Here is an 11,049-nt window from a genome sequence, read left to right as displayed (position 1 = left end):
AGCTGCAGGATACAGGAATGGAGCTGCGCTGGTCTCGCTTTCTCTCTCTCACACACACACACACACACACACACACACACACACACACACACACACACACACACAAACACACACACACACATTTCATCTTGCCCCTCTTCTTCTGTAGTGTTGACTCAGGTCTGACCAGCCATTCAGGGACTTTCATGAAATTTTAAAATGCTCCCAAACAACATTACATTGAGACAGCAAAGATATTCCTGGAATTTGGATCTAATCACGGCAACAAGTGTCTTGTCGACTACTAAACCTCCAGTCAGTCAGCTGTAATGTGTCACCAATCATCTGTAAAGCACTCGTGGTTGAACTGTGTCGTCAAAGCAAATGATGGCCAAATGACAATATGATAAAAAGCAAGAATGCTTGAAGGTATTATTTATAATAATCATAATAAGTTCTTCCACCAAATAGTATAGTAGTGTACTAAACAATGCTGTTTACAACTGACAGGTGACTTCAACTGATTTAATTGTCATTTCATTCATGAAGCTGTCTGAGTAGAGTTACAGACATCAGACAAATATGCGCTACAAATATGCTATGCTCATTTGTAAGTGGCTTAAAAGTCAGATAACATGTTCACTAAGCGATTAATTGGAAATGTAAATGTGTAGTTTGTGTGTGTAAAGCAAATGTCAAATGTGTATGTTAAGATACAGTATGTTAAAAATGCTGTCATGCTTCCTTTCATAGACTTTTTATTGCATTTTGCCTTTTTTTTCAGGCAAAAGCCTAAAGACAAAATGAGTATGTGGACTTCCTGAAAGCTGCTTAGTGACAAACTGAGGTTTGGAACGTACAATCACACAAGAATGATTTAGATAAACATATTCAGAATTCAGACTTCTTGTTTTCATATAAAGTAAATTATAATTAGGGTTTAAAACTAAAAGTAAAAGCATTGCATTTTTAGAATTAAAAAAGTTAAATTATTTTAGTAGTTTTTCCTCAGATTTAATATTTTCTGGGGAGAGATTGTTTCTCTAAAACACACACATACATTCTTCAGCAATATGTATATATATATATATATATACACACACACACACACATCAGGTTTGGATGCATGTCACCAAAAATTGTTATTACAGGCTAACTAACTATAAACTTAATATAAAATAATCAATACAAATCTATAAATCCATAAATAATCCATATAAACACACAACTCAAAGTATCTGTTAAATAATAATAATAATACAAAAAATGGAAGAAAAAAAACCTTTATTGAACAAGCACGTGTTAACTTTTTTATTATTATTGTTTCTTTGGTGTCATATACTAGTTTTTATTAAAAATGCAAGAAAACCAATAAATGAACAAATAAATAACCCTTAAACTGCGGTCATGCTGACTTTAAAAGTTCAGAAGTGTGATTATATTGTTCTTTTTCTGTCTTTTCTCTAGAACGGCAAGTTAAACAAGTTCACTGCTTGTCCAACAAGATCTTGAGGAGGCCGTCCTGCTTACTGTCTCTTCCTGTCGTTATTGTCTGTCCAGTTTCTCATTTTATGCAGAACTAGCTTTTAAAAAAAAAGCACAAGGCATATTGTTTTTCCCATCTCTCTGCAACAATAAGCAGCTGGATTTGAATGCATTGTGATGTTCACTGTAAAACAATCATAAAAACAATATTTTTCATAAAAGCATATTTTTCAGGTAATTTTATACTGTAACTGCAGATTTTAAAATAATATGAAAAAAGTGTTGTTTTTGTCTGGGGTAGTGTGATGATAAGTGCTGTCTGCTTGATGTTTACAGCATTCACAGTAATAATGACAGTTAATATATGATAATAAATTTTAATAACTATCAACGTGTTTGATAGCTATTAACTAACAACGTGTTTGTTAACCAAAAAGAATATTAATTTAGTGAGATGTCAGTTGTTTTAAATATGCTTTGTTGTTCGAAAAGTAAAATAAAATGGTCAAGTACAAAATGATTTACTAGAGAAAATTCCGTTTCTAATTTCAACATTATTTGCATATAGATAATGTTTTAAGCACAAAGACCAAAATATACATATAAAAAAATATATACAAAAAACCCCACGCATATTGCAAGCTGATGTTTGATTTTGTGTTAAGCACAAAGACAAAAGTACATTTTCAGAATTATGTACTTAAATTCTACACACAAGAATGATTTAGATAAACATATTCAGAATTCAGACTTCTTGTTTTCATATAAAGTAAATTATAATTAGGGTTTAAAACTAAAAGTAAAAGCATTGCATTTTTAGAATTAAAAAAGTTAAATTATTTTAGTAGTTTTTCCTCAGATTTAATATTTTCTGGGGAGAGATTGTTTCTCTAAAACACACACATACATTCTTCAGCAATATGTATATATATATATATATATATACACACACACACACACATCAGGTTTGGATGCATGTCACCAAAAATTGTTATTACAGGCTAACTAACTATAAACTTAATATAAAATAATCAATACAAATCTATAAATCCATAAATAATCCATATAAACACACAACTCAAAGTATCTGTTAAATAATAATAATAATACAAAAAATGGAAGAAAAAAAACCTTTATTGAACAAGCACGTGTTAACTTTTTTATTATTATTGTTTCTTTGGTGTCATATACTAGTTTTTATTAAAAATGCAAGAAAACCAATAAATGAACAAATAAATAACCCTTAAACTGCGGTCATGCTGACTTTAAAAGTTCAGAAGTGTGATTATATTGTTCTTTTTCTGTCTTTTCTCTAGAACGGCAAGTTAAACAAGTTCACTGCTTGTCCAACAAGATCTTGAGGAGGCCGTCCTGCTTGCTGTCTCTTCCTGTCGTTATTGTCTGTCCAGTTTCTCATTTTTTGCAGAACTAGCTTTTAAAAAAAAAGCACAAGGCATATTGTTTTTCCCATCTCTCTGCAACAATAAGCAGCTGGATTTGAATGCATTGTGATGTTCACTGTAAAACAATCATAAAAACAATATTTTTCATAAAAGCATATTTTTCAGGTAATTTTATACTGTAACTGCAGATTTTAAAATAATATGAAAAAAGTGTTGTTTTTGTCTGGGGTAGTGTGATGATAAGTGCTGTCTGCTTGATGTTTACAGCATTCACAGTAATAATGACAGTTAATATATGATAATAAATTTTAATAACTATCAACGTGTTTGATAGCTATTAACTAACAACGTGTTTGTTAACCAAAAAGAATATTAATTTAGTGAGATGTCAGTTGTTTTAAATATGCTTTGTTGTTCGAAAAGTAAAATAAAATGGTCAAGTACAAAATGATTTACTAGAGAAAATTCCGTTTCTAATTTCAACATTATTTGCATATAGATAATGTTTTAAGCACAAAGACCAAAATATACATATAAAAAAATATATACAAAAAACCCCACGCATATTGCAAGCTGATGTTTGATTTTGTGTTAAGCACAAAGACAAAAGTACATTTTCAGAATTATGTACTTAAATTCTATTTTTTTTATTTTATACAATACAATACAATACAAGTTGATTTGTATAGCACATTTAAAAACAACCAAAGTGACCAAAGTGCTTTACAAGGCTAAAAGAAACAGACAATAATGACACAAAGCATTTAAGCACAAGAGAAACAATAAAAGTAAGATAAAAAATAAATAAAAGCCTAAAAAATATAAAATAGAGGAGAAAAGCTAGAATCTTTTCTTAATATAATCAGCAAAGTAAAGTTAAATATTGTTTCCTCAAAACCCAGCTATGAAGAAAAACAACATCTGATGATATTTGATTGAAATCTTCCACCCTTTGATCACAAGAATATCTAAATACCAGCCTACACACTTATGGAATGCTACTGATGATTCAAATGACCTGAGCATTGTGGAATTAATATTTTTCGAGTGTATGTCATAATTTGGGCTTTACATGATATAACACACAGCACACTTTTCAAACTCAATATTTTACACAAATATATAGGCCCACTCCTTTTAGGATTAAAATGATATAACAATAGAAAAGTATTTGAACAAATTCTGGTTGTCAAAGGGTAGTGTAATATGTTTGCTGCTACTTGGTTTGATATTTTGTTTTCTGTCACTTGGTTTGGATTTTGTTATTTAATACACTAACATTCAAGTGATGCTTAAGTGTCCAAATACATTTTGGGGCCACTATTGACAGGACCATACTGATGATAAAGAGTGAGGATTTATGTATTGACTAAACTTAAGTTTTAAAAGAACAGCCTATAGGTAAGATGCGGTGCAGATTGCTCTTTTTGCCCAGGAACCCAGAAAAGCCGGTCGGACCTGAAGAGTCGTCATTCCAGTCTGAATGAAAAGCCCAGTGTGAATTGTACACGCACCTTTGGTATAAAAAGCTTACAGCACACCCAAGTTGTCTATCGACGAGCTGAGACCGTTCCAGAAGAACTGTTTGCTCTTTTGAATCAGCCTTTTATCGTCTTAGAACGCTTAGCTATTTCGGATGGGTGACGTGAACCAGGTGCTCCACGAGATATTTTTTATTAAGAGATTGCTTTTTAAAGAAGAAATACATTTCCGAAGTTATGGCGCAAGCTACGTTAAGATGTCGTTCACACACCAGGTGTTTTTATTTTATTTTTTATTGTTGTTGGTCTATGACTTTGCCGTTGCATCTAGCTGCTTGTCAGGCTGTAAGCGTTGCGTTACCATGAGCGTTGCTTTTTTTTTTTTTTTTTTACGTTAAACACAATTCAACTATTAAGAGTTTCCGTTCCACTCCGTCGTGATGTTTTTAAACGCAAGGAACACGTCCTGCGTGGACAGCCCCGCTGTAGCTGAAGAGGAGGTCCTGGACAGCTTCAGATGTGGATGCCGTCGGCTCTCTTCTGGTCTCTCTGGTGCAGTGGTTCTTAACAGTTCAACAGTTCTATCTCAAAATTGTGAAATGTTTAGGACCACTTGATCAGGGAGACACTAGAACAAAGATGACATGATAATATGCTTTGTGACGATTCCTTAGCTCTATACATGTTTAACAGCTTTTCAAATGTTTAAGCAGGTGCCAGTCAAACGCTTGAGATGGGATCATTTACCCACTTTCAATTGTTACAAGGAGTAAAATATTCTCATTTTAAGTATTGGTTGTTGCTGACGCTAAAGACATGCTGTGTTTTTAAGGTTGAAGTATATAGTTCGAAGTGTATTCTTCTGACGCACTCACTCTCTTTCGCGTAAAGGTTGGACTGAATTTTTTAATAATTTTTGAGGTTTAGAGGTGCATGTTCTAACCTACAGTTAAACTTGGGACAAATTACTTGACAATGTGACCACCAATGTGACAGTTTACTTCGGATTTTCACGTTTAATTCAATGTGTTAATTGCTGTTTGTTTGTAACTGTTTGTGAAATTTACTAGCAATGGGTTTGGTATAGGCTTAGTCCTAATTACAGTCTATTACAGTTTCCTTTTACATTTTTTTCTGCATTTTTATTCATTTATCTGTTTTATTATTATTATTATTATTATATATTTTTTACATCATGTGTATGAGCCCGTCTGACACATTAAATACATTTAAAACCTCTATTTTAAAGTCTTTCTCTCTTGTGCCATCTTGTGTTTCCCTGTGTAACTTTTAATACTTCTAACACTGACTTGTAATCAGCTGCTTAACACGTATTTTCATTTAGCCTATTCATTATAAACATATAAGCTTCGTGCCCCCTCAAAACCCTCTCCCCATCTAAAGGGTGACAGGACGGTCACACACCAAACTGACCGGTAGCTGCGGTGTGTGTCGTCAGTGGTGTGCTGTCCGTGGTGCTGAAGCTCTTAAGTCTCTTGGGGACCATTTTCGGTCTTTGCTTGACCACATGATTAAATTGTCCGAGTCTTAAGATTTAACACTTTGTCTTAAGGTTTGACAACGGCACGACTAGGTAACGAGAGCGAACAAACACAGATGAGCACAAACTGTCATGCAAATCAATAGCTAGTCACAATTATCGCGTCTCAACAGTTTCCTCAGTTCATTAAGCAGGCAAAAGACCGACCTGTGACCCTGCTTTTAATTAAAGAGTCCGACGAAAGCATACAGAGAGGCTCCAAGCTGTGCATCACACGCCCACTGTACACATATCAGACTGTTTGTGGACAAATCGATTGTGCATGTGTCTTGTAATCAAGAGGGGCAAAATAGAGGGGACTGGAGAAACATCTCATGAATTGCAAATTAAAGGGATCCCTTTAAGATTAACCCATGCCAGAGACAGAGCAAAACAAATGACAAAATATCAAAGAGCATGCCAGTTTACATAACAGTACAATCGTTTTAATAATAAAAAGGGCAAAACTATTAAATGTTATTTGATCATGCTGCAGATTATACAACTGCTTTCATTGTGTCATTAAAAACAAACAAACAAGGAATTTTGAATCATTTCCCTGCTTAAAAAAAAAAAAAATGAATCCAGCCTAAGCTTGTTGGCTGGTTTTAGCTGGTCTTCCAGCCTGCCTGGTTATAGCGGTTTTAGAGGCGTTTTGACCACTTTAGCTGGTCATGGTAGGGAGACCAGCTGACTAACCAGCTAAAACTAGCTGAATGACCAGCTGGGAGCTGGGAGACCAGCTTGACCACTTTAAACCAGTTATGCCCAGTTTAAACCAGCTAAGACCGGCCAACCAGCATAGGCTGGTTTGATTTATTTATTTTGTTTCTGAACGTAATCTTTGTTTTGTCGTCCTTTGGCGCCCCTAGCGTCCAGCTAAACATCAAATTGATTTTTCAACAATTTGCTACACTATAAAAATGATCTATGAAGTAGCATATAAAACAAAGATGATTTAAGCACGTTTTACAAGAAAAGTATTATTTTTTTCTATTTCAGAATTTTATATTTAATTGATGTGTTATGCCATTTATTTTAATTGTTTGTGGAAATGACTAGCAATTTCTAATTGTTTCTACACTTTTTTTTAGCATAGGCCTATAGAATATTAATCATGATGGATGTACTAACAGAAACTACTCATGCGGATTATACTGTTGCTATAGCTACCACAGGCGACTTTTGTCGCGATTTTTCTGTATCATTTTAATGCCAGATGAAAATATTCACTTTGACTAAAACGTGTAATTTTCAATACGCACATGCAATTTTCAAGATCCCGCCAATCTTTCGTTTGTGCCTTAATGGCTCCTCCTATAATTCACTCCAAAAACTCGCTCCACTCGAATGCTTCAACGGAACCATATTTTGCTGTCCCTTGTTGTTGATAAATAATTCATGAGCGTTCAGTCCAATCAGTTATTCTGTTTATCCGAATCCTCCCAGGCGCTAGTCGCTTTCTTTCTTCTTGATCTCAGAGGCGCGTCTAATAGCGGCAAAATTCGCTAAACGTTCCGTCTTGCACCCCACTGGCGGAGCTCAGTATTTTGAGTTAGAGTGGAAGATATTTCAACAGTCTTAATGAGGAGCCCGGAGCGATTTGCGCACATACTCAAGGGCAGCAGATGTCTAGCAGCACTCCCGTGAGACCCGATCTGCGGAATTTCATGATCGTGTCGGGATGACCCTGCGCTATCCCGGAGAGGAGAGTGAGAGAAAGGCTTGTGTACGTGGTAAATCATCTTAACAATGGATTGTAATCATGAGGCCTTAAAGGTCTAATGCATGAGCGACCACCTTCCCCATCCAAACTAATCTGAAACACTGCTTGCACGCGCTGGCTATCAATGCAACCCACGTCTTTGTGTATTGGGCCAAGATCACTTCCAATTTACAATCAGACTTGTCAACAGTCAACTGCCTAATTCCCTTTAATCGGACCGACAAAACCCCGCTCCTTCAAAAGACAGTCTACAGGAACGAGTATAGGCTATTATTGCAATAATGCCTGCCTGCTTATCTACAGCATGCTCCTCTGTATGCTCGAGATAAGAGTTTTTATTAAGAGGGCAGCAGTAATGTCCTGTGTTCGGCTTTCAAAGCCCAGCAAATAACCGACGTTATCTAGCGCATTAAGCTTCGTATTTAAGCTGAATGGTTTTGCATTCGGCTGCTCGGAAAACACGCACCAGGGAGCCTTTTGGTGGATCCGCTTTGGCGTTGAAGGATCTGGCGTTCAAAAATAATGGCAAGTTTTGAAATGAGCCTTTGAAATCGCCACTCAACAAAGCTATAAAAAAAATTGTATTTCGTAAATAAATAAATAAATAAATAAATGAAACGAAAAAAATAAAAAAATTAAAAAAGTAAATAAAAATAAGCGCAATCATTCTACTTTTAGATTACAGTTGTAATTTTAAAGCTAGATCGTGCTTTCCAGTAAATAAACGGTGTAAATTAATTAATAAAATAGTTAATTATATGACATATTTATCTGTGTTTATCTATTAAAATATGAGAAGATTATATTGTCTCCTGCACACACGTTCCATCAAAACCTCTCATAGAAATTATATATGGGATCTCATTATAAACATAAGTTTTAAAGGAAAAGTTCACCTAAAAATGAAGGTTTGCTGAAAATAACTCCCCCCCTCAGGCCATCCAAGGTGTACATGAGTTTGTTTCTTTATCGGAACAGATTTGGATACATTTAGCGTTACATCACTTGCTCACTAATGGTTCCTTTGCGAATGGGTGCCGTCAGAATGAGAGTCCCAACAGCTGATGAAAACATCACAATAAATCAGAAGTAATCCACACGACTCCAATCCATCAAATAATGTCTTTTGAAGCAAAAAGCTGCGTGTTTGAAACAAATTCGTCATTAGGACGTTTTAAATTTAAAGTCGCTTCTGGCCCGAATACCATAATCCATAATAACACTTCCTCCAATGAATCCATGATAACGCTTCTTCCAGTCCATCATCGAAATTATATATGGGATCTCATTATAAACATAAGTTTTAAAGGAAAAGTTCACCTAAAAATGAAGGTTTGCTGAAAATAACTCCCCCCCTCAGGCCATCCAAGGTGTACATGAGTTTGTTTCTTTATCGGAACAGATTTGGATACATTTAGCGTTACATCACTTGCTCACTAATGGTTCCTTTGCGAATGGGTGCCGTCAGAATGAGAGTCCCAACAGCTGATGAAAACATCACAATAAATCAGAAGTAATCCACACGACTCCAATCCATCAAATAATGTCTTTTGAAGCAAAAAGCTGCTTGTTTGAAACAAATTCGTCATTAGGACGTTTTAAATTTAAAGTCGCTTCTGGCCCGAATACCATAATCCATAACACTTCCTCCAGTGAATCCATGATAACGCTTCTTCCAGTCCATCATCTGTTCAAAATTACATCACATCAAAATCCACCAACATATTTGTTTAGAACTGTTTTAGGCTGTTTTCACTTGTTCCTGATTCAGAAGAGACAACTTTTTCACTGCAGAAAGCAAATTATGGATGGAGGACTCATATTTTAGCAGAAACAACGGTTTTATATTAAAAAATGTCTTGATGAATTTGTTTCTTACAAACGCCCAGCTTTTCACTCCACAAGACATTAATTGATGGGCATAAGTCTTGCTTGATTACTTGGATTATCAGCTTTTCATACTCTCATTCTGACGGCACCCATTCACTGCAGAGGATCCATTGATGAGCAAGTGATGTAATGCTACATTTCTCCAAATCTGTTCAGATGAAGATGGCCTGAGTGTGAGTAAATTTTTTCATCAAATGTAAAAACTCTGAAAACTGAGGCTCATAAAAAAAATTGAATAAAAAAATGAAGCAATCATTATTTAAGCACCCTTATCTGCACTGAATGAGGAATTGCGAGGAATTGCAGCGAGCAGCGCACACTGGATGAGCATCAAGCGCAAGAGGGACCACACACTAGCCACGAGGATGTCAGAGCGGAGAGAGAGAGGAGGTGGAGTTGTTCAAGGTAGTCTCCTCAACAGGCTCGCGCGAGTTCACTCCTAGACTTGCAGTGTAGACAAGACAAGGCGTGGACAGACTATCCCACAAGGAGGTATGCCAGGAGCGCATGGATCATTTATGGATTGTATGGGGTTCTTGCGTGCTTTTACGAGTGTCAACATTTGGATGTATGATTTTATATGCGGCAAGTAATTTGGAACAGAAACCGGACGATCTAAATGAGTCAACAGTTGGATGTACCTGAGAGGGAACCTCTGGATATAAGACCATGACACTGCTTTGGAATCAGAGAGAACCATCTGTAAAATGACTCGGAACTCCAGAGCGCTGCGATGACTTCTGTATGTTTACTGTAAGCTGGGCGAGGAAATATATCCGCAGCTGCACGATGGATTTACAAAACTCTAATGGGTCATCTGGGTCGGACAAGCAGAAGCCCAGCCTGATTGACTTGGGGACGTTTTTCGTGGATGCTGACATCATTTTTGGATTTACTAGTCACCTTTTAAAGCGAAAAGCCAAGGTAAGCCTTTGAGAACGGACAAAAGACTCCACAAGTTGACGCATGTAGAGCTCATTAGACAACACGTGGGTTGTTCTGCTTAAAAAACATATTGTACTATTTAAGGCTATGATATTTTGGGGTTCGCAAATATGAATACTAAGTTTTCATTGGTTATAATGTGTAGCGGTTTGTTCATTTCAGCACCACGAACAGCTCTCATCCGCCAATGGCGCTTTTAGCAACTTCCCTAAAAACATCCAAAATACATTACATTACAATACATTAAGTATATCAGATAAAGCCCTTAATTTTGAACATTTTTCATCCGATAGTGAACTTTGTGCTCGATTAGTTTTTCAGCGATCATAAGATTTCAGTAATTCAACTCAGTTATAAAAATGTACTACAACTAAATTGAAGTTTTCCGTCTAAAACATAAAAATAAGAAAGAATTAAAGCCAAAACATCAGTCTGATGCGTTAATAAACCACTATTAAGGTGCACATAAAACACACAATTAATAATGCTCAAATAAAGGTTCTGAAACAGTCTTTTAGAGATTAAGTGATGAGTTTAGAGTCTACACAAATTATAGACGGTCACAAAAAAAGCCAAATTTCTGTCAGCAGATTTAGCAGT

General features: G+C 35.6%; 1 protein-coding gene across 1 annotated transcript in view; it reads left to right on the top strand.

Moving 5' to 3' along the window:
• Positions 1-10,007: 10,007 nt before the first annotated feature.
• Positions 10,008-11,049, top strand: part of LOC107662598 (kinesin-like protein KIF26A) — a 97,822-nt gene continuing 96,780 nt past the window's right edge. The window contains exon 1 of the mRNA XM_016452672.1: positions 10,008-10,428. Coding sequence (XP_016308158.1) covers positions 10,249-10,428 — 180 coding nt within the window. The 5' untranslated portion in view covers positions 10,008-10,248. The remainder of the gene's footprint in view (positions 10,429-11,049) is intronic.

This window comes from Sinocyclocheilus anshuiensis, unplaced genomic scaffold, assembly GCF_001515605.1.
Source record: "Sinocyclocheilus anshuiensis isolate Anshui unplaced genomic scaffold, SAMN03320099.WGS_v1.1 scaffold715, whole genome shotgun sequence".
NCBI classification, from domain to species: Eukaryota; Metazoa; Chordata; class Actinopteri; order Cypriniformes; family Cyprinidae; genus Sinocyclocheilus; species Sinocyclocheilus anshuiensis.
The sequence above is the reverse complement of the archived record's forward strand: the minus strand, read 5'-3'. Positions and strand labels throughout refer to the sequence as shown.